Source organism: Mirounga leonina, unplaced genomic scaffold (assembly GCF_011800145.1).
Source record: "Mirounga leonina isolate KUSES-001 unplaced genomic scaffold, KU_Mleo_1.0 Mir_154, whole genome shotgun sequence".
NCBI lineage: Eukaryota > Metazoa > Chordata > Mammalia > Carnivora > Phocidae > Mirounga > Mirounga leonina.
The window spans coordinates 50,453,549-50,478,796 of NW_023270389.1; the positions used below are offsets into that span (position 1 = coordinate 50,453,549).

The window sequence follows — 25,248 nt, forward strand, 5'->3', positions numbered from 1 at the left end:
GCAGAGCAGGGAGCCCGATGTGGGGCTCGATCCCAGGACCCTGGGATCATGACCTGAGCCAAAGGCAGACGCTTAACGACTGAGCCACCCAGGCACCCCAAGAGTCAGACGCTTAACTGAGTCAACCAGGTGCCCCCAAATGGGAGTTTTGCTTAGTGATTGAGAGCATAGACTCTGGAACCACATTGCTTGAATTTGAATTATCTAGTGACGTTTGGGCAAATTACTTAACATCATTATAACTTAGTTTCCTTATCTATACAATGGAGATTTGAAGAGTAAATATATTTTATGTGAGTGCTTAACACAATGCTTTATACGTTGTGAGTATTATATATGTTATGGAAGGTTTAGCTATTACTATTGATTGATTTTGGAGAAAGTCAGTTGAATAACATCAATTCATATTTACTTTGCCTGTGTTTGATCTGCCTGTTTCTTTTTATTAAAATGTCCAATTTCATTGTTTCCTTGAAATTATAGCAGCCTCTGTCTTTTGAGGCACACTATCTTGGTGATGAATTAGACCTCTAACAACTGTGTTCCCTTTACATGTTCTTTTTATAAGTAGGATTCCAGTGTTAAGGGATATGAATCCACTTTGCTAATACTTGTTTTGTAATGGCAAAACCAGTATGACCCAGTGGGAGCACTGATTCCCTTGTTGGGTTATTATTATCTTTGCATTGCCTCAGGCCACACTGTACTAGAGGTATAAGTTAACCACCTGTCCTGTGTGGTCTTTTGCCTTGATGCTTAATCACTTGACCGATGGCCCTTTTGACAAAGACTATAGCCAGTTTCCTACAGCTGAATTAACCTTTTAGAACTGTTTAAATAAATCACTTTTTTTTTGCCTTTTTATTTATTTTTTTTATTATGTTCACTTTTTAAAAACAGTTGAAACATTTCAAGTGTGAGAGAAAAATGCAGTTTATTTCCATGTTTTAAAATGAGACCCCATTAATATTATTTTTCAAAGCAAATGTTTGTGTGTTTTGAAATTATAAAAAATTCTATGAAACTGAATTTATCATTGCAATAAACTGTCATAAACCACTTGCTTTAAGAATTATTGGTGGGGGGCACTTGGATGGCTCAGTTGTTAAGTGTCTGCCTTCGGCTCGGGTCATGTCCCAGGGTCCTGAGATCGAGTCCCACGTCGAGGCTCCATAATGGGCTCCCTGCTCGACAGGAAGCCTGCTTCTCCCTCTTCCATTGCCTCTGCTTGTGTTCTTGCTCTTGCTATCTCTCTCTCTCTCAGATAAATAAATAAAATCATAAAAAAAAAAAAAAAGAATTACTGGTGGGTTCCTGGGTGGCTGAGGTGGTTAAGTGTCTGCCTTTGGCTCAGGTTGTGATCTCCGGGTCCTGGGATGGAGTCTCACGTTGAGGCTCCCTGCTTGGCAGGGAGTCTGCTTCTCCCTTCACCCCTCCCCCCTGCTCGTGATCTTTCTCTCAAATAAATAAATAAAATTTGAAAAAAAAAAAACAATTACTGGTGATAGTGGATAGCAGAAATGAATTTTGTATAACAAGGAAAACATACTACAAATTTTTTTAAACTTAATTGCACAAGTGGGTATGTTTGAATTTGTTTACTTTTCATTTTGCTTTTGTTTCAGCTTAACTAGTCACTGTTGAATTATTTTTGTTTGTGTTATCAGATTCCATAATTAAAGCAGCTAAAATATTGTATTTTGAAATAAGAGGCCATCCGTTTTGGGAGTAGCTCTGAAAAACTCTCTATACTTAAAAACTACACTGTTAATTTGAGTTAAATCCTGAGTCTTAGTGATGTGTGGAAGTACTTGATTTTTTTTTTTTAAAGGCAGCTGTTTGGGCACCTGGGTGGCTCAGTTGGTTAAGCGACTGCCTTCGGCTCAGGTCATGATCCTGGAGTCCCTGGATCGAGTCCCGCATCGGGCTCCCTGCTCAGCGGGGAGCCTGCTTCTCCCTCTGACCCTCCCCCCTCTCATGTGCTCTCTCTCTCTCATTCTCTCTCTCTCAAATAAATAAATAAAATCTTTAAAAAAAAAAAAAGGCAGCTGTTTATCTCCCTTTTTACCAAAATTTACTAGAAATATTATTCTTAAACTTTTTGGTTAGTGTTTTTATTAGAATTTTACAGTTTTTAAATTATAAAAAACATAAATACCCCAGAATATTAAAAAAGGATACTGTATAGATCCTTGATACCCCAGTATTTAAGAAGAAAACATAACCAGAACATAATAAAAAAAATAATGAAGTCAAAAGAAAAAGTTAAGTTTTTCAGAAGTTTTATTTATTTGAGAGAGAGAGAGAATGAATGGGAGAGAGAGTCTCAAGCAGACTCCCCACTGAGTGCAGAGCCTGATGCAGGGCTTGATCTCATGACTGAGATCATGACCAAAAGTCAGATGCTTTAACCAACTGCACCACCCAGGTGCCCCTAAAAGGTTAATTTTTAGTGTGAGTTAAGAATGAGCTAATGCAGCTAAATAATAACCTTTGTTGAAAAAAGAGAGCTATCTTGAATAACAGGGTAGCAACAGAAGAAATAATAAACCTACTGACTTATTTACATCATCAAATCAATTCTTTTGACAGTTTTTATTTATATGGTAATTTTCTCCCTGCATTGTCTTGGGCTGTTGTTTTAATAAGCTAGTGTTTAAACTTCTTTTTTCTTAAAACCTGAGAGGTTGGAAATGGCCTATTAACTTTTACTTGTACAACACCAGAACACTGTCGATTTATTAGCCATGTATGTTTGCAGGTGGAGTAAAAGTATTTAGGGATAATTTAACTAGTTCTTCCTTGAAGTCTCAGCTATGCCCAAACCTCCAAAGTTAAGGATAGGATTTCAGTTCTGATAACTATTCTTTGCCAGACACAGTAATATTTCTCCTTCAGTGGCATTAGGCTATGGGTATAAATTGAATCATGATAGATAAATAGTTGCGATCAATATAGTTATGCTGCATTAGACCATAGGGCAGAAGCTGAGTCAGCAGTTCAGTTACAGTTATTGTACAAATAAATCCATTGCATTGCCACATAGTCCTATGTTATTGGAGGGAGTATTTACTGATTTGTGCTATAGTCAATGACATTTAATGAAATTATTTTAAATGTTATAAAATTAAGGAAGGATTTAAAGCTATAATGAAAAGTGACCATCTCAGTGTGTTTTTATGCAAAATATTCTTCCTGTGTACCTATTTCTTTGATTTGTCATCATTAGCTTAGCAAGCTTTTAAATTATTAACTAATAATTAACTTTCTATAAAAGGATATCACAGGTAACCCAGAAAGAAAAGTAAGCCATGTAGGTATTTATATGCAGTTAGTGGATGCTTGATTTATGCAGAGTACTAGCATATCATCTTAGCGACTTACAAGCTGACTAAGTAGGGAAATTGCTTCACCTCTAATCCTCGGTTTTCTCATGTGTAAAATATGGATAAAGATAATATCTATCTCATAGGGTTGTTATGGGAATTAAATGAGTTAATATATGCAGAGGTTATGCTTAGTGGTCAGTGAATGTTAGCTGTTATTGTGTAATTAATTATAGATCAGTGAGAATTCTTATGTATTCTCTAGCCTTATGGCTAAGCTTCTAGAAAAGATGCTTAACTCATTGAGAAATAATGTGTGTGATGATTCATTTCACTCTTCCATTAGGTTACTTAAATTTCTTGCTGTTATATAACAACTTTGTTGAGGTTCCAAGTTAAGTTCTATAAAGGTGAATAAGGTCTGCTTTGCTTTGAAGTGTCTTATTTTGGAACTTGTATAAGAAGTCAGTAAGAGAGGGGTGAATTCCCTAAGTAACTCTATAAAAGGGAGATTTTTAGTTTTTCCCTTTTTGTGGCATAAGGAATCTGTACTGGGGGTTCATAAGTCATATCATCTTTGGGAGGTTAGAAGTGTGTTTGGGAAAACATAATGATAAATTAATTATTCCATTTTTATATGTATTTTACACTTTGTCATCACCCTTTTTTTATTCAGTAATTCAGATTGTGTACTAATTTATTTATTAAAATAACACTAAGTACTGTGAAATTCTGTCATCCTTACAAAATGGTAAAAGGGAAATAGAATTTATGAAAAGATTATTTGGTAATTCTCTTTTGACATATTTTTTAGTATACCAAACCATTAAATCTTTCCTTGCTACTTTTATAATTTAACTTGTTAGCCTTTACAGTTGGGGAGGTTGTAATATGGTTACTAAAGTTGAATGGAAAAACATGTCAAGTTTCGAGGAACAAAATAACTATAAGCAGAATTCTGTAGCTATGCACAGTTCTCTACCACCTGTAATTTGATATGTCTTGATAATGACTTTATCTGGATACAGAGCCTAGTATAGTTTGAGGGCATTTCAAGTAGATCTCTTATTATAGACATAATGACTTTAGAAATAGAAAAAAACCTCTGAAATGTTGGCACTGTAAATGTCGCAGGGATAGTCAAATAGTCTTACTGACCAAATATACACTTTCTTCCATAGTATTGAATTTGACCGGGATTGTGACTATTTTGCAATTGCTGGGGTTACAAAGAAAATTAAAGTCTATGAATATGGCACAGTCATTCAGGATGCGGTGGATATTCATTACCCTGAAAATGAAATGACCTGCAATTCCAAAATCAGGTACTTAGATTATTTTTTTGGACATGATACAATGTGTGTATAACCTTTAATATCTATGATTCATATGAATTTATTATTTTACCGTTCTGTGAGACTCCTTATTCATTCATGGTAAACACTAATTGTATACAAAGGATACTTTATAATCTGTCTTACAGATATTCGTTGCTTTTTCTCTGGGGGGGTTAGTAGTCATTGTCTTTCTATTTGACAAATGAAAGTCTTCTCTTTGTTTCACTTAATCAAATAAAAATTGTTGTTGTAATTGGCTTCCATGGTGTGTTGAATAAAGGATTACTATAGGCTATTAATAGTGTCTGAAAGTCAGGAATTTTTTCCCTAGTATGTGCATGTCTCCAAATTTTATAATTGTTTATAGTTTTAAGAATTCTTTTTATAAGAACATTCTGCTGCTTTTCATAGAGGGCCTAATATTTAAGTTTCATATAGTAAGGGTTAAAGTTCATAATGAGTGCTTTTCAAATCTGAAATACTGTTAAAAATGCAGAAAGTGGGAATTACTTCAGATCTGCCTCCCCCAAATCTCAGGGGAATCTTAGAATCTGCATTTTTAAAACAAGCTTCCTAAGCTGTTCTCTTTGCCACTGGCTGAAAATGGAATGATACAAGGAAATCATCTAATAATAAATTTATTTAGAACTTTGAACATTTTTTGGTTATTTTTTAAAATTTTTTTTTAATTTTTAAGATTATTTATTTATTTGAGAGAGAGAATGAGAGAGAGAGAGAACACATGAGAGGGGGGAGGGTCAGAGGGAGAAGCAGACTCCCTGCCGAGCAGGGAGCCCGATGCGGGACTTGATCCTGGGACTCCAGGATCATGACCTGAGCCGAAGGCAGTCGCTTAACCAACTGAGCCACCCAGGCGCCCCGAACATTTTTTGGTTATTCTTACAATCTTTTTTACCTGAGTGAATGACGTACATAGTTTGGTTCTAATGCAGTCTGTTTGGAATCCTGTCCTGTTAAAGTCTGAGGCATCCAGGCACCTCTTCATAGGATTATACTTTAAATAAATCCACGCAATGCACTTAGCATGATACTTGGCCATTATCAGGATTCATAGTAAATGTTACTGAAATGACCATGTGGATTAGGGAGTTTGCCTTTTCTGTCTTGACAAATGTGAAAATACGGCAATAGTTTATGGCACGTTGGAGTAAATGGAAGAAGCTGTTCAGGGCTGGAAGCTATGGGTTTAGGACGGAGAGGATCATGTGTAAGAATGCCTAAAGCCAATATGGAGCACAGCAGTTGTGAAAGTGACCTAAATTACCCAAAATCACAGCTATTAAGTGGCAGATGTGGAATTTGAGCTCAGGTCTATCTAACTCCAAAATTTAGCTCCTTTGACTGTATAACTTCTCACAGAAATCCAGTAAATATATGTAAACATGCAAACGAACTCTTCTAGTCTCTGAAATTTAGCAAGAATGTAACCAGTAGAGAGTAAAAGACTTTATTGTTTTCATGTGCTTTGAAGTAATCTAGGTTGATTGCTTTCTAAGTGGCTTTTTTCCTTAATATACATTAGTTTTAATACATGATTCACATATGTGTCTTTACCAAAAGCATACATTTTTAGATGTTGCATTCTCAGTTTTGGAGCACTTGAGAATAGCTGAAACCATAAAATGTTAAAAGCTTTCATTCTAACTTATATTCAGTCATAAGCTTATATTAGTTAAGATTTTTTTTTTTAAGATTTTATTTATTTATTTGACAGAGAGAGACACAGCGAGAGAGGGAACACAAGCAGGGGGAGTGGGAGAGGGAGAAGCAGGCTTCCTGCTGAGCAGGGAGCCCGATGTGGGGCTCGATCCCAGGACCCTGGGATCATGACCTGAGCCGAAGGCAGACGCCTAACGACTGAGCCACCCAGGCGCCTCTAGTTAAGATTTTTTTTTTGTATGTAAATACAGAAACCCAATTCAGATTAGTTTATTAGCTTATATGATTCAACACATCTTGATCCAGGGGTCTACACAATTTGATTAGGTCTCTATCATTGTGCTATGGCATGCTTTGTGCCCTGTTGGCCTCTGTTTTCACTCATAGATATGCTCTCCTCATGTATGAAAGATGGCCAGTGGTGGCTTTAGGCTCCTATCCATCTTTTGGCTAGTGGTCAGAGTGAATAGTGGTAAGGGTCGTTACTTGGTAGCTCAATAGAAAAACTTGGGAGTTATTTGATATATTTCTTCCTAGCTGTGTTGTGAGCAGATTGATTATGAAGCTATGTAGACCATTTCAAAAGGGTTCTAATCCTTCTGTACACATAAAATTTTTGTATTCATTGTTATTTATTTTCACATAAAGTAAGGTTTAACTATATTTCTTTCTTTCAGCTGTATCAGTTGGAGTAGTTACCATAAGAATCTGTTAGCCAGCAGTGATTATGAAGGCACTGTCATCCTATGGGATGGATTTACAGGACAGAGGTCAAAGGTCTATCAGGTAAATAAGGATACTAGCTATTTAGAAACACATTTTTACTTTATAGTTATAGTTATAAATTTATAATTTATAATTACAAATTTTAAGCCACTATTTAGCATTTTTATACCTATATAATAGCAAATAATGCTTTTAATTATAAATTTAAAGCCACAAGCATTTTTTATCCCTCTGTAATAGGAAATAATGCTTTTCTGGAGCATCGCTTCAGACTTGTTTTGCTTTTGTAGAATGTGTCAAATGAATTTCCAAAAGCAATAAAATATGTATATATAAAAAGTTTGGGAATTACTTCGCATGTCATTTGTTTTCATGGCCTGTTCTCTTTCCCTCTCACCAGAGCAATAAATTGGTATCAAGTTTTTTGCTTTCTTTATTTTAAGATCTATATTCTGTCTGAGACTACTTTGTCTTCCTTCTGTATCCAGGAGCATGAGAAAAGGTGTTGGAGTGTTGACTTTAATTTGATGGATCCTAAACTCTTGGCGTCAGGTTCTGATGATGCAAAAGGTACTATTTGAATCTCTTCTACTTTCCCTCACTCCCTTACCCCCAACTTAATCCTTTTACTAGCAGAGATGCAGATATTTATTAAAAATCGTAACAATCCTTTGTGATTATTATTCTAAAAATAATCTAAGTACAACAATCTATATCTCTTTTGGAGTGAAAGAAAAATGAATATACTACATCTTCATTATAATAATGTTTTCCAGATTCATGTCAGGTGGTGACATTTTTATAACCAATTCCTTTATATATAACATCAAGTAAACTTTTTTTGCTGAAATATTTAGATAGATCTCTGTCTTAAATTATATTCAATTTCGGGGCACCTGGGTGGCTCAGTCGTTAGGCATCTGCCTTCAGCTCAGGTCATGATCCCAGGGTCCTGGAATCGAGCCCCGCATCCGGCTCCCTGCTCAGCGGGAAGCCTGCTTCTCCCTCTCCCACACCCCTGTTTGTGTTCCCTTTCTCTCTGTGTCTCTCTCTCTCTGAAATAAATAAATAAAATATTTAAAAAAAAATATATTCAATTTCTAGTGTATACTAAAATCTTTTAATGAAGTTTATCATATTTCAGAGAAAAATTCTGCATCTTTTTCTGCCAATTTAATTGACCTCTTTTCTTTTTTCTTTTTTTCTTTTTAAAGATTTTATTTATTTATTTGACAGAGAGAGACATAGCGAGAGAAGGAACACAAGCAGGGGGAGTGGGAGAGGGAGAAGCAGGCTTCCCCCTGAGCAGGGAGTTGATGCGGGGCTCAATCCCAGGACCCTGGGATCATGACCTGAGCCGAAGGCAGACGCTTAACGACTGAGCCACCCAGGCACCCCTCTTCTATTTTTTCTTATGTATCCCTCTTTACTATTCATGTTTTTCAGTTATCCTTACTATTTTGTTTCACCTGGTTCTTCTCACCATTAGATTTATAAAGCCCTGTTAACAGATTTCTGTTACCTTATAGTTAATGGCCTTAATTTTTTTGCCATTCTTTTCTACATGTAATCTCCAGACTAGTGATTAGATAGGCAAAGATAGCTCTAGTGTTGAAAAGTTTATTTCATAATGATATTCTATAAGTGGGAAATGAACATGTCTGGAGTTTTCCCCAAAAGATCAAAAAGTAGCAAGTTGTTTACCCATAGTATATATAGATTGGAATACCTTTCTTCTTGATTGTTTTAAGAAATTATCCTTGCATTTCTAAATTATTTAGACCATCATATGACAGTCGATATTTGCGTGTTAAATGTTCTTTTTCATAGTATAATGGGGATAGCTTTTATTGAGTTGAATAGTTGTATTTTTGTACTGAAGATTAATATTTATTCAAAGGTGGTAACTGGTCATAGTCTTCCTATGGAAAATAGAAGCCATTCGAAACAATTTAAGAAGAAAGAAGTAGAAAGGGATTTTTAGAGTTATTTATTCATGTTAAATTATATTAAGATCACATAACAAAGTTAATTATTTTAACTATTTTGAGTCTACTGTTCTGTGGCATTAAGTACATTCACATTGTTGTGCAATCTTCACTACCATCAGTCCATAGAACTTTTTTCATATCACCAAACTGAAATTGTACCCATTAAACATAGCTTCTCATTTCCCCTTTGCCAGCCCTTTGCAGTCACATTTCTGCTTTCTGCCGCTAATACTTCCTTGTTTCCAATATGTGTGCTTTTCTTTCTTCTTCTTCTTTTTTTCCTTGCTTTATTGTACTTGCAAGAATTTGCAGAATGGTGGTGTGTAGGACTGGTGATGGCAAACATCCTTGCCTTGTCCTGATCTTATGGGGAATGCTTGTAGTCTTTTGTCATTAATATGATATTATTAGATTGAGACTTTCATTGGACATGTTTTTGTCAGGTTAAGGAAATCTCTTATTCCTTGTTTGCCAAGAATATTTATCATGAATGGATGTTGAATTTTATCATGATTTTTCTGTATCTGTTGAAATGATTATACTGGTTTTTTGTTTGTTTGTTATCACGATCTATTTTCATATCTTGAAGTAGCCTTATATTCCCAGGACAAAACCCCATCTTAGCCATGATGTATTATCTCTTTTCTGTATTGCCATGTTTGATTTGCTAATTTATTTTTTTAAAGGGATTTTTGCATCTATATTCATGAGGAGTATTGGCTTTTATTTTTCTGTTCTTGTAATATCTTTTTGTGGCTTTCATATCAGGATAATGCTGGCCTCATAAAATGATTTGTCTTGTTTTAGGGGGTATAGATGGAAGTGATCATTTAGAATTGTTTTGTTTATAAATCTTTGTTATAACTTGTGATTGAAGCTTTCTGAGCCTTGAGTTTTCTTTGTGTGAAGGTTTTAATTAAGAATTTATTTTATTATTTTTTTAATTGAAGTGTAGTTGACATACCATGTTACATTTGTTTCAGGTGTACAACATAGTGATTCAGCAACTCTCTATGTTATATTGTGCTCATCACAAGGGTAGCTCCTGTCACCATACAATGCTATTACAGTACCATTGATTGTATTCTCTATGGTGTGCCTTTTAACCAGTGACATAAGAATTTAATTTCTTTAGTAGACTTAGGACTATTCATCTATTTCTTCTTGAGTGAGCTTTGGTAGTCTGTATCTTTCTGGAACTGGTATTTCTTGTCCTCTCATTTATCTATTATTTATGTATTATGTCAGCATGGCATTAAATTTATCAATTTTAATGATCTTTTTCAAATATCTAACTTTTGATTTTTTTTTTTTTTTTTTGCTATTTTTCTTTTTGTAGTTTCGTTGATGTTTGTTCGTTAGCTTTTCCCCCCCACATTAACTATTAATTTTTTTCTTTGGGTGTGATTTGCTTTCTTTCTCTTTTGTTAAAGTTGAATTTATGTCATTGATTTGAGCCTCTTATGTTTTCTAATATAAATATTTCCAGGTATACATTTCCATTTAAGCACCACTTCAGCTGACCCCTCAAATTTTCATATAATACATCTGTTCACTTTTAAAAGTACATGTAATTTCTCTTGTGATTCTCTTGTTTAGTTTGCTTAAAATTTTCAGAAATCTTTTGGTTATTGATTATAGCTTAATTCTAGTTGGAGAACATATTTTATATGACTTTAATTCTTTCATATTTGTTATGATTTGTTTTATGGTCCAAAGTATGATCTGCTTTGGTAAATATTCCAATTGTTTTGAAAAGAATCTGTGTTCTCCAGTGGAGTGTTCTGTAAGTGTCAATTAGATCAAAGTTATTGATAGTATCTTTTGGTTTTCTATATCTTTGCTGTTTTTGTTTGTCTTGTCTCCTTGTTCTACTGATTATGAAACAGGAATGTTGAAATCTGATTTTATTTCACCTTTCAGCCAGGAGCAGGTGTTTTGCCTCTTTGTTTATTTTGGTTTTTTGAAGCTGTATTGTTAGGGTCTTAAGCATTTAGAATTGTTGTCTTCATGAATTCACCCTTTTATCCATATATAATGTTATTCTTTATCCCTATTAATATTCTTTCTTCTGAATCTAGTTTGTTAGATATTCATAAAAGCAGTAATCACTTTTTCCTCTCCTTTGATATTCTACTTACATGAGTGTTAGACCTTTCATTTTATCTTATGGGCCCCTGAGTCTCTGTTCTTTTTGTGTATCTTTTGTCTTCTTTACATTAAGTAATTTCTTTTGTTGTTTTAGATCACCGGCTCTTTTATCTGCTTATTTCTCTTTTGATATTGTTCAGTCCAGTGAATCTTTTATGTAAATTACTGTATTTTTTTTCTAAAATTTAATTTGATTCTTACTTCACAGTTCCTATATTCCTTCTGAGTATTTGTCTCTCTATTACTTTTAAATGTGTTTACCTTTACCCCGTGGAGCACAGTTACAATAGTTGCTTTAAAATCTGTTTTATAATCCCAACATCTAAATTTTAGCATTGGTTTTTGTTGATGGGATCTTCATTTGAAAATTCTTCATGTTGTCATGGATTTTTGTATGTTCAGTAATTGGTGAGTTGTATCTTAGGCATTTTGAATCTTTTGTAAGACTCTGGGTCCTGTTCAGATTTTCTGGAGAATGTTTTTTGTTTTGTTTTGTTTTCAAGCAGTTGGATCAGCAGTTTAGATGGTGACTGTATGTTCTATCTTGCTTTCTGTGTGAGTGATAGTTCCATTGTCAGGGTGGTTTTCAAAGCTTTTGCTGTGCTACATTAGTTTGTCTCATGCATATGCTAGTCGGGAGTTAATCTGGAAATTGAGTCGTCTTTTCAATTGTAGTTCAATGCATAAAGCCTTTGTGATGCTCCTTTGTGTCTGTCTTAAACATACAGAGCTCATAAGTGACTAAAAGACTTAGGCCTGTTCATACACAGAATATGGGATCTCTTTCTCCAGTGCTTTCTTTTCCAGGTTTCTCCCATATTCCTTGTCCCCCTTTCTTACTGAGGCTCTGTCAAGAAAGTTGGGGTTTCTCTACAGATGAGTTACTCCTTTTTAGACCACAGAGATAGAGTTTCTGTGGGAATATTAGCTTGCCATACTGCTGTAGCTCTGTGATGGAAGCCCACCCAGGGGGGAGAGTTAGAGAAGAAGAAGAATACAAAAAAAATGACCCTCAACCCTCTGCCTTGCAGGAATGCCTTTTACCAGTCTTATGGTTAGAAACAGGGATTTTCCTCAGTTTTCGCTTATTGAGGTGCTGATTTTGGCATGCCAAGGAAAAAAAGGAGGGAGAAAAGAAATGGTACTCTTACCCCTGCATTGGTTACTTCTTTAAAGTTTTGAATGTCTTTCCCATAATGACTACTTTTCCTTACTTTTTGGATTCCTCAGACATTTGCTTTTTGCTTTTGTTTTTGATATTGTCCTCAGAGTAAACTCATAGTGGGAGAGATTGGCTATAGTGGGCTTACTTTATCTTGGTACTGAAAGTCCCAAATGCATTTAAGCCCATCTTAAAATTTTAGTATTATGTAAATGTATTTATCACTCTTTGGTGATTTTTACTTATAAAATATTGCTTATAAAATACTGCCTTTGTGATAATTTATAGTAAGAGAATATTTTAAATTGCTTTTCATGTATTTTACACATATATTTAGCATTTTATATTTTTTATATTTTTAACATTTTATATGTTTTGTATTAAATTTTTAATAGTTATTAATGGATATTATTTTTCAATCCATAATACTAAGTCCTTATAAATGACATTTTTTGTACTCATGCTGTTATTTATTTATTTTATTTAATTCTGTGTATTTAAAAAATAGTTTACTTTCAAATATATATGTACATGCTTGGATGTTAAACATGAGTGTAGCAGGCTAATAGATGTAGTATTGCTATGTTTCAAGTTAATCAGGAAATAACTTTATGAACCAGTTTATAAGTTCTTTATGAAAAATATATTTTCCTTTTCACGTACATAAACCAAGAATCATTTGCAATAAATAACCTTGCTTTTGAATTGGAATAATCACATCCTTTAAATGTTTTTTTTATCCTCAAATATGAATTTGAAGAATATTTAGGCTTTAGAACAGCAATAGTTATAGGTTCTTACTCATTCCAGATTTTCATAGCTGCATACATTAATGTCAAAGTGATAAATTTGAAATCTTGACAAGTTTAAAAAATTAATTTTAGTTAATGCATACTGAATGAAATACTTTTTTAATCAAAGGACTAAAAAATGAATTGCAACATAATAAATAGCATTAGGATAGCAGTTATCTTTCCTCTAATTTATAACTTTAGGCAGTTATCATTCCTATAAATTATAACTTAAGTGTAATATTTCCTGTATCCAAGTGAAATTAAAAGGCTTATCTTAGACATTCTCCCAGATGGCCCCAGTGGTCTGTCTCCTAGTATCCTCATACTTTCCTCCCCATTGCTCCAGTCTGTGTGATTGGTAAAATACTACAGATGTGAAGGTATGTCACTTCTTAAATTAGTTTATATAAAACACTATAGCCTCTGTCTTCATCATTCTTTCTTTAGTATTTGGTTCAATGTGGAGAAGCTAGCAGTATTGTCATAAGCCCAAATGACGGGGCGCCTGGGTGGCTCAGTCGGTTAAGCGTCTGTCTTAGGCTCAGGACATGATCCCAGAGTCCTGGGATTGAGCCCCACTTTGGGTTCCCTGCTCAGCAGGGTGTCTGCTTCTCCCTTTCCCTTTGCACCTCTCCCTGCTTGTGGTCTCTCTGTCTCTCAAATAAATAAATAAAATCTTAAAAAAAAACCCAACAAACTCAAATGGTGGGAAACTGCATCCTCATGCCAAGAGCCATGTTGAGTGAGCTTGCAGTGGATCCTGTAGTTCAGCTGAATGGTGACCTCTCTGGGCCCTTGAGACTTAGCCAAGACTACCTAGCTAAGCTGCTCAGAGATTCCTGACCCTCAGAAACTGTGTGACAGTAAATTTTGTTGTTTTAAGTTGCTAAGTTTTGGGGCAATTTGCTGTGCAACAATAGCTAACTAATACAACAAGGTCTGTTTTCTCTATTTGATCAAGTTTAAAAGAAAAACTTATGTTTGGTAAATCAGTATTGTCAAAGTGAACATCTTTGTGCTTTATCTTTCATATTTTTTAAAAAAGATTTTATTTTCTAATTTAAGTGTCATTTTGTTCTAGTTCATTCTAATGCTTACTTATATTTAATTGTTATAAAATACTGATGTGTAAACCTTGTTTATAAAGGTTTTTAGTGATCATTAGTGGAGTTATGGGGATAGTAGGTGCTCCATAAATATGTGGTGTGGGTTAACTTTGGCTTGCTACTTTTTTTGAGTACAGCTCTACCACTTGATATTTTAATCTATAAATGTTGTATTTGACTTGTAGACTTTTAATTATAGCTAGCCATTTCATCTCAGATTGTATATCTTAATTGCTGGGACAATTTTATATTGATTGGAATAGCACATGATTCCTATTAGAAAATACCATGAAACAAACCAAATATTGCTATTTAAAACTCTTATTCTTTTATTTTAATATTGAGTGTCTTATTTTTCTCTTAGGAGGCTAATAGATTGATTAGGTTGTAAGTAACTTTTTTAATGGTTAACTTATATTCAAGGTGCACATATTTAAAGAAACTCTCCATGGAATTCCACTTGTAAAAGATGAATTATCCCATTCACACAGAGAAAATCTCTATTCTTAGGAAATACCATTTTATAGAAGTGAGAGTTGGAACCATTTTTACTTTTTTTTATTCCCATTTACAGATCACCATATTAGTATTCCTAAAAAGATTCTAAAATTTTACAGTGCCTCCATCTTAATACTGGTTTTCAACCCCAAATGCACATTGGAATCACCCAAAAAGCTTTTAAACAAACACCAATACCTGGACCCCAACTGGGTATTGTCCAGGACAGGTCATTGGGGGACAGGACATTGACGCCCATTGAAAAGATGGGCAGGAAGATTTTTGTTCTTGTTATAGTTAGTGTTCATTATTAATTGTAATGTGTAACCAGGAGTGTAACCAGTATCTTGAAAGTCTGTCTTATGTGTATATTCTGTTGTCTCTGAAGACATTTTTGATGTATGATATGATCGTTGCTCTGGTACCTTACAAGACAACAGCTCACCTTTCTATTTCTGCTCTCAGATCTGACCTGCTCTGATCAGTTTTTCTGTAATCTTTACAAATCTCAGTATATACCATTGGAATAGACTAAACATCAAATGTTAAAACAAACATTTAAAGTTTAGCTAAACAATGCTGTAACATTACTTTGGATACACTTAAATCATATAACTGAGTTCCTACATAAAATTTTAAAATCATGGAATTCTTAATTGAAAGATAAAACAAGCACCACTTCCAGGTACTTTAAAAATGGCATTTGTTTTCTGATATATATAATAAATATGAAAGTGTGTGTGTGTGTGCATGTGTGTGTAGGAGTGGGATGACTATATGATTCATCTTCCTTCCACCCATGACACTTGAGAAAAATACACACCATTTTTCTTCAGTAGGCTCCATGCCCAGTGTGGAACTTGCACTCACCACCCTGAGATCAAGTCACATCCTCTACCGAGTAAGCCAACCAGGTGCACCGCCCCCACCAACATCATTTAAAGAATACTGAAACAAATACACATGTATCTCTATATTGCCTTTTTTTTTTTTCTTCCCCACTTTTTTATGCTTTAGTTATGGGATCATGTTACCTCTCAGCACATTTTTAGTCTGTTGTTTTCTGACTTTGAAACTATGCTCTCTTGGTTTCAATACATTGTTCTGTTACTCAGTCATTTAAAGGTTTTTGGTTCTCGTAAACTAAAATGCTTTGGATTAGTATGAAAAGGCAACTGTAGCAATAAGCAGACTTTCTCAGTTACAGAAGCACTTGCTAATGTATTGTTTAATTCTTTTCATTTTTATTTTTCTTTACTCTTAGTGAAGCTATGGTCTACCAACCTAGACAACTCAGTGGCAAGCATTGAGGCGAAGGCTAACGTGTGCTGTGTTAAATTCAGCCCCTCTTCTAGATACCATTTGGCTTTCGGCTGTGCAGGTATGAAATTAAAGCAGCTTTGTCTTCTTTTGATGTTGGTTGAGTATCGTGGCTAGGATAAAAGACTGTAGTTTAAAACAAATAATTTGCCTTGTAGGTTTAAATTTTGTTTTGGTTATTAGGCTCTAAGTTAGAAGTATGCAGTGTGCCGTCATTACTCATTTATTGCTATGCCTTAATTTCAGTATTCTGTCACCATCTTTAATACATAGAGATGGTTTGTTGATTATTTTTGTTGTTTCTCTAAGTCTTTGCATGCATGAACTAATGCTTATTCATAAACTTAGGTTGTAATGATGTTTAAATGATTAAACTATATTATATAGACATAGGAATCCATTTTTTTAATTAAAGGAAATCTATTCATTCCTTCAAAAATTTAATATATATATATAAATTATATATATGGGACAGTGAATAAGACAGATAAAATCTTTCATCATGGAATGCATAGGAACATAGGAAGTTCTTAAAAACATGTTAGCTGTTATCATAAGAAAGAATTTTTTGCTAACATATTTTTCTTAACTAGGGTGACCAAATGTCTGCCTTTGCCACTCGTGGTTTATACTTATACTGTCATGATTACTTTAGTGCCGTCTTTCATTCTCAGTAGTGTTGTTGGTTGGAAGATAAATCATATGGTTATCCCGAGTCCTTTGTCTTCTTTATCTGTCCACTCCCCCCAAATATTAACTAGAACAGTAAATACCTGTAATTTAACTTCTGCATTAGGAAATCTCCTTGATTCTGTTTGTATTGATAATCTCAGTTTATTTACAGATAAGTTTGGCACCATATAATGAACACAGAATCACCCTTAAAAAAGGAAAAGCACAATTTAAATCTTTTTTGTTATTATACCCTTTCCTTATTTTAACTTATTTACTCACTTTTATAATGACATAATTTCATAGTTAGTTTCAGTAGGGTGTTGTCTAACATGTATCTGTAAGTAGAATTCTCTTTCTGTTAGCATACAGAATTTTTTTTTCATGATCAAGTGGTATTCTTTTCCATTTGAACCTACTACTTCCTTATTAACTCCCTTTTCTATCACTGACTAGGCAAGTTGATTAACTTATCTCCCCAAGTTTCTTATCCTTAAAATAGAGATAGCCCTTTGGGGCTTTATGAGGATTATGAAAGGAAAATGTTATATGTAAAGCTCTTATAATATGGTACTTAATAATTGTTTAGTTATTTTCATTATTAATATTCTATCATGCATTGAATTAAAATAGGTTATTGAGTTTTATTGTTATGTTCTATTTTATAAACACACTGACCGTTGGCCATCATTTATGAATAGAAGTTATTAGTATTTAATAGGTACAAATACCAGATATGAATGTCTTCAAAATTTTTCCTTCCTGGTAAAGGGAAGCCTACTTTATGTTTTCTCTTTTAATTTAATTTAATTTTTAAGTTTATTTACTCAAGTGATCTCTGTACCCAACCTGGGAATCAAACTCACAACCCTGAGATGAAGAATTGGAAGCAAAAAAACTTCCGACTGAGCCAGCCAGGTTCCCCTAGGGGAAACCTACTTTAAAAAAATGCTTTGCTATCTGGCAGGCTGTTTGCCCTTACTGTTTTAAATTTTCATGTATTTCTTACTTAATTTTTGCATTTGCTTTTCATGTATGCTTTAAGATTTATATTTTTCCAATTCTAGAAAAATTCTTTTGGGATTCTCCTCTGAATTACATTATATTTATTTGTTATTTTTGGAACCACTGGGGCATTATTAAGATAGTACATCTTCCCACATAGTTACATGGGGTATTTTTCTGTTTGTTGGGATTATTTTCTATCTTACAATGAGATTTTATAGTTTACTTCATTTAGGTACAAGGTCTTTCTGGTTAATTTTTTTCTATGTATAATTTTTGGTTCTATTTTAAATAAAATATTTTTTCTGTTCCTTATTTTAAGTACTGTTTTCTAAGAGTAGATAAAATTTTTTGATATTTAGATATATATATCTAGGCACCTTTAAATGTTTCTTATTAAATTTAGTAATTTTTTAGTAGTCTTTGAGTTACCTATTTATACTTGATAGTGGCCAAAGTGATGTTTGTATTTCTTTTCCAATGATTTATTGCCTTCTCTTCTTACAAGGCAGTGTTATAGGATACTAGTGATAGTTACTTTCCTCATCTGATTCATTTAGTTGAATGGGCTTCAGTCTTTTACTTTTTAGGGTATCTACTTTTTTTTTTTTTTTTTTAAGATTTATTTATTTGAGAGAGTGAGAAAGAGAGAACATGTGCATGGGTGGGGGGAGTGGCAGAGGGAGAGAATCTCCAGCGGACTCCACAATGAGTGCAGAGCCCCACTCAAGGCTCGATCTCATGACCTTGAGCGTGAGATCACGACCTGAGCTGAAACCAGGAGTCAGACGCTCAGCTGACTGAGCTACCCAGGCGCCTCCAGGATATCTACTTTTGGAGAGTAGTCTTTATTAAATTCAAATGATTCATTTTACTGTTTCTTAGGAGCAACTGCAGTATTTCATCAAGTGCTTTTTTAGCCACAGTTGATATAATCATATGGTTTAATTCGTTGACATGAATTATGTATATACATTTTCTGATTTGAATTATATTTGTGTTTCTAGAATAAACCTTGATTGAGCATAATGTGGAATTCTTTAATGAATAGCTTTATTTATTGCTGGTATTTTTGTATCTATAATCATAAATTTGATCTATAATTTGTTTTTTTAAACCATTTTAATCATTTTATAATTCCTAGTATACAAGTCTTGAACTTGTTTAATTTATTCCTATTTACTTATATTTTTTTAATTAAAAAAATTTTTTTTCCAAGTTTTTATTTAAATTCCAGTTAACATAGAGTATTTTATTACTTTGAAATGTATTATGAATGGAATTGTTTACTTAATTTTATTTTTGAATAGTTTGTTGCTAGAGTTCAGAAAAACAGTGAATTTTTTTGTATTGATCTTGCATCCTGCAATCTTGCTGGTCTTGTGTATTTTTTCCTCTTAGTTTTATTGTGGATTTCATGGGATTTTCTATAGTTAAGATCAAGTTATCTGTGAATTAAAGTAATTTTATTTCTTCTTTTACTATGTTAATGTCTTCTTGCTTACTTGTATGAGCTAAAAGCCCACGTACAATGTTGAATGGAAGTGGCAGAAGGAACTTCCTTACCTTATGGAGAAAGCATTCAGTCCTTCACAATTAAGTGTGATATTAGCTGTGAGATTTTTGTTGATACCCTTTATCAGATTGAGTAAATTTTCTATTCCTCTGCTAAGAGTATTTATTATGAATGAGTGTTAGATTTTGTCAAATGCTTTTTCTGTGTCTATTGAGGTAATGTCTATTGAGATAGTTTATGTCCTGTATTGTAATGTGGGATAGTTCGTTGTTGTTTTGAATGTTAAACCAACCTTCCATTCTTGGGGAAAATCTCTCTTAGCTATGGTATAAAATCCTTTTTATATGTTGCGGGATTGAGTGTTCTAATGTTTTAAGTATTTTTGTGGTATTTGTAACTTTCTTGTGATGTTTTCTGGCTTTGATAGCAAGGTACTATTGGCCTTATAGAATGAGTTGAGAAGTATTTATTTACTGAATGAGTTTGTAAAGGGTTGGTATTATTTTCTTTAAATTTTTTTTTAAGATTTTATTTATTTATCTGAGAGAGAGTGAACAAAAGAGAGAGAGCATGAGTGGGAGAAGGGGCAGAGGGAGAGGGAGAAGCAGATTCCCCACCTAGCAGGGAGCTCAATGGGGGACTTGATCCCATGTCCCTGGGATCATGACCCAAGTGGAAGGCAGATGCTTAACAGACTGAGCCACCCAGGTGCCGCTCTTCTTTAAATATTTGATAGAATTTATCAGTGAAACCATCTGGACTTCATGAGGATATTTTAAATACCTAATTTAATTTCTTCTTAAAAGTTTATTCAGATTTTCTATTTCTTTTTGAAATCAGTTTTGGTAGTTACTGTCTTTCTGGGAATTTGTATGTTTAATTTTTCTAATTCGTTGTAATAAAGTCGTTCTAACATTCTCTTATAGTTCTTTTAATTTCTGTAGTGTTAGTAGTGTCCCTTCTGTCATTGCTAATAAGTCTTTTTTGTCTTCTCTCTTTTTTCTTTTTGGTGGGTCTAGTTAAATATTTGTCAGTTTCTTCAAGGGATGTGTCTTTATGACAGGTGCTTCAGACCAGAATGCCATGTATTTCCATTGTTCTTAACATTGTTACCCAAACTTACTTGTTGGAAGGGTTAGAGATCTGTAGGCTGAGCCTCTTAAAATGATTCTTAGCTCGGGCGCCTGGGTGGCTCAGTCGTTAAGCATCTGCCTTCGGCTCAGGTCATGAGCCCAGAGTCCTGGGATCGAGCCCTGCATCGGGCTCCCTGCTCTGCGGGAGGCCTGCTTCTCCCTCTCCCACTCCCCCTGCTTGTGTTCCTTCTCTCGCTGTGTCTCTCTCTGTCAAATAAATAAATAAAATCTTTAAAAAAATAATAATAATTCTTAGCTCACCGTATCAGTAGACCAAGAGAGCTGTTATTTCTTTCTCATCCAATCGAGATCAAGATATGTTGAGTTCAAGAACGTTATGCCATTACTATAATCAAGAAATCAGAAATCTTTTACTGTAACTGATACAAAGCTGGAGACTGGACGCTGGAATATTACATTAGAAAACCTCCACATCTTTACAGTGATGCTTGCAACAAAAATATCCAAAGCAGAATGACCACCAAGTTTCTATCTTTCAGATCTTACATAAGTGTATCCCTGTGCTGGAAACTCATTCACATCTGGAAGCATAACTTCAAGAGAATCTGGGCAATATAGTTTTTAACTTTCCATCCTCCATAGGCTTAAATAAGGTGGTAGGAATGGATGCTGAGGTCATTGGCCCTATCCAGCACAGTGCAGTTTCATATGAGTTAAGGACTTAACTTTTTCTGACTGTGAAATAGGTGTTTAGTATCCAAGCAAGCATTAATGAAGGCAGTAGTCCTTACTTTATTCACTGCCTTTAATTGTATCTTTTACTGATTGAAACATGCATTGAATCATAAAAACTTATATTACTTAGAAAACAATGACTCATATCATTTTCATTTAGAATTGCAGCATTTCTTAGAATGTAGACTATTGTCTAAATGCTTATTTTTCAACTATAAAACATCACTCTTTAACTGTACCATTTATTTTACCACTGAGAGAAGTACAGAGTCACATTCATGAGATTGCTTATTAAATATCATTTGTGATGATGAATTTGACATTAGGAGTGGGCTGTACATTTTTAAACATTGCTTTTGGAGTTAAAAGAAATAGACAATGAATGAATAAGTAAGCTACCAACCAATTATATTTTCACTGCTGTTACAAGGGCACTGTGGATCCTACCTACTGGGTAGTGATGCATCATGCTAATTCAGCTTCCTTGCCTCCTTCTTTTGGATAATATCTTTCTATTTGGTACAATTAATTCATTTCTCTCTCTCTTTTACTTCATAATTTGCTCATTTACCTTTTATCATAATATAAAAAGATGTCTGTTTTTTTTTTTTTTAATTGGAGAGTATAGCATGAAAAGTTTCTTGCAGTATAGTAAAAATTCGTAAGCATTTCTTTTAAAATATCAAATCCTTAGTCATGGTCTCCTTGAAAATAGTAGACCAGGAATTTTAAACTACTTTTTTTGTGGTTAATATTGAGAAAAAAGCTTTGAATTTTATTTTAAACCATTTAAAAATCTGTTCTTAAGTACTGAGATTATCTGAAGCATGCTTTTACCAGAAGACAGGATATTTTTAACATAAAGGTGAAAGTGTTTATTAATTGTCTGTTACTTGATTACTACATAATATTTTTTTTATTGAGTAGAAACAGGTAGGAAAACAATTTTTCTCCAATTTTCTTCTCTAAAGCCAGTTTGGGAGAGCATTGCAAGACGAAATTGAATTCCTAGCAATCTGTGGTTTTAAGAGAACATCAGAGTTACTTGCATAATAACTTGAAGCATCTTGTAATTTTTTAAACTATAATTATTATAAAAGACAGGAAATATGGGTACTCTTAGGCATTCTTTTTAAAGTAATAATAGTTTATTCCCCCAGAAGTTAGTGATATAAATCAAAGGTAAGGTTAGTATTATTCTGATTTAGGAGTGGTATTTATGCTAATAACATTTCACTGGGAAGGAATACTGTTTCTAGTACAAACAGGAATTCTGAAATAGCTTATTTAACTCTGTTACCAGTAAGCATTTTTTTAGTTACTGTAAACTCTTTGTTACTCTCAGTAAGCTAAATAGTTCATATGCATAAAAACACCATTTGTTTTCTCATTTTTAATACTTTGCAGTTTTTGTGATTGGTATAATGACTTAGTTTTCAAAAGGAAAAGATAATCTTTTCTTTGTATTTTGTTGTTGTTGATAAATTTACGTTTAAATATCTTTATTACTTCACTTACTCTAAAACTTACAGTTGCTTCTTATTGCTTAAAGAATAAATATAGATTCCTTTGCTTCTGTCTAAGCCCTCCATGATTGGCTTCAGTATTCCTTATACTTGACTCCTATTATTTACTCTGAAAATTTTTACTCAGAAGAATTTTTTTAAAAGATTTTATTTATTTGTTTGAGAGAGAAATCTTTAAAAAGGGTGGGGGGCACCTGGGTGGCTCAGTCATTAAGCGTCTGCCTTCAGCTCAGGTCATGAACCCGGGGTCCTGGGATCAAGCCTCGCATCGTTCAGGCTCCCTGCTCATCAAGGAGCCTGATTCTCCCTCTCCCTCTGCCTGCTGCTCTGCCTGCTTGTGCTCTCTCTCTGTCAAATAAATAAATAAAATCTTAAAAAAAAAAAAGAAGAGCGAGCATAGGGAGGAGCAGAGAGCGAGAGGGACAAGCAGACTGCACTGAGTGTAGAACCTGATGCAGGGCTCAATCCCACAACCCCAAGATCATGACCTGAGCCAAAATCAAGAGTTGGATGCTTAACTGACTGAGCCACCCAGGTGCCTCAACTCAGAAGAATTTTTATGAAGCTTCTTCCATAAAGATTTCTTAATTCTGAGTACAGCTGTCTGAGGCTATTTTATATATGCATCTTCAACTTTTAAAAATTGATGTAATCATTTAAAATTGTGTATATTTAATCGTACAAACAGTACAAGATTATATCCTCATTCTCAGCTTTCATATGTAACACATAAAGCTTAAGTTCTCATTCACCAAGCATCATTACACTGACTCTTCAGAGACACTATTGTTAATAGTTTTGCAGGTGTCTTTCCACAGATAGGTAGATACAGCATTTCTTGAGGAGGCCAATAAGCATTTTTCTTTATTTAGAACAGTATATTTTTTCTTTAAAAATTAGGGTTGATTCTAAAAGGTGGACAACTCTGTTATATAAAACACAAGTTTAGAGTATTTTAAAATCTCTCTTCTATTCCCCCCGAGCCAAAATATAATTAATTCCTTTCCATTTAAGAAGCTGGTGTTTAGTTTAAGGGGCTATGAAACCTAATTTAATTCATTTTTTAAAGTTAACATGGGGGGGGGTGCGCGCCTGGGTGGCTCAGTCGCTAAGCGTCTGCCTTCGGCTCAGGTCATGATCCCAGGGTCCTAGGATCGAGCCCCGCATTGACTGGTGGGAAGCCTGCTTCTCCCTCTCCCACTCCCCCTGCTTGTATTCCTGCTCTTGCTATCTCTCTCTCTGTCAAATAAATAAATAAAATCTTTTAAAAAATAAAGTAAAATAAAGTTAACATGGAGAACCTTGAGTAAGGTAGATATGTAAGTGCTCGAGATGTCTTATATTTTCCCATCATATTTAAGTAATGGGAGAAGTTTTAGGCTTGCTAGGTTTATAAGTCTGCCTTGTCTTTTATTTTATACAGCAGCTGCCAGTGGGAAAGATGTCTGTTCCTTCACATTTAAATAAATTTCTGAATATTTATTTAATAAATTTAGATTAGTGTCATAGCATTCATAAATATTATCTATTGCATAGATAATAGGGGAGAAAATGAATATTAAGGACATTTTATTTTCAAGTGTCCAAGTAACTTGAGTGAACTCAAATGGAAGTGACATGCATAAAGCCAGTACTATTCAAGAAACAAAGTATTGTATTACTTTGTCATACAATCTACTTTTGGGAGTGTTAAAATCTAAAAACAACTTTGAAGCACCTAGTGGATCTTTCACCTATTTATGTGTCTTGTTTTCCAGTCTGTAAGTAGCACTGTAGCAACAAGGTATTTTTAAAAATGGACTTTACAGGAAATTTTGTATTTATGTTAAATGCAGAGATATTTATTTATTTACTTAGGGTTTTTTTTTATGATTTTATTTTTAAGTAATCTCTATACCCAACATTGGGCTCAGACTCACAACCCTGAGATCAAGAGTTGCATGCTCCTTCGACTGAGCCAGCCCTGTGTCCCTAAATGCAGAGATATTTAAAGTTAGGCATCTTTTTAGCTGTTACTAATTTAATAGATGTGGTCATCATTCAGTTTTTGAAACTAATACTGAGTAAGCACTAGAAACACTTGGGAAGTATGAAGTATATGATATGATTTCTTAGGAAGCCAGTGAAATAATAGAAGCAAAGTACAAAATCCAAATTTTGGTGTGAGGGCAAGGAGTAGAATATTTGGTTAATCCAAAAGAACAGGAGAGGAAAGAGGAAAATAACATAAAATGTTTGGAGTAATTAAAAAACAAAATAAGCTGATGGAAATTCAAATATATCTAATTATAGTAAATGGAAATGACTTATTCCCTCCAACTTTAAAAGGCAGGGATTAAGACTAGTTAAAATGTTTAAAATGTAATAATATACTCTTTACAGGAGAGGCATTTGAAACAAGGCTAAGGAATGGTAAATAAAAACGGGTTGATTTTGACACAGGATTGATAGACTGGTGGAACAGAACCAGCAACAGGCTCACAGATGTATCTACATTTGATACCCAGCAAAGATGGTTGTTTGGAAATACAGGATTTTCATACTCTGACAGTTGTTTTGGAAATTTTAGCTCTACCTTATGCAATATACAAAATCAGTTGATCAAATGA

At 33.9% G+C, this 25,248-nt stretch overlaps 1 protein-coding gene across 7 annotated transcripts in view; it reads left to right on the forward strand.

Moving 5' to 3' along the window:
• Positions 1-25,248, forward strand: part of COP1 (COP1 E3 ubiquitin ligase) — a 264,376-nt gene that overhangs the window by 141,070 nt on the left and 98,058 nt on the right. For all 7 annotated transcript variants that reach the window (XM_035010743.1, XM_035010740.1, XM_035010739.1 and 4 more), the window contains 4 exons: positions 4,508-4,651; positions 7,021-7,129; positions 7,558-7,639; positions 16,036-16,152. In XM_035010743.1, coding sequence (XP_034866634.1) covers positions 4,508-4,651; positions 7,021-7,129; positions 7,558-7,639; positions 16,036-16,152 — 452 coding nt within the window. The remainder of the gene's footprint in view (positions 1-4,507; positions 4,652-7,020; positions 7,130-7,557; positions 7,640-16,035; positions 16,153-25,248) is intronic.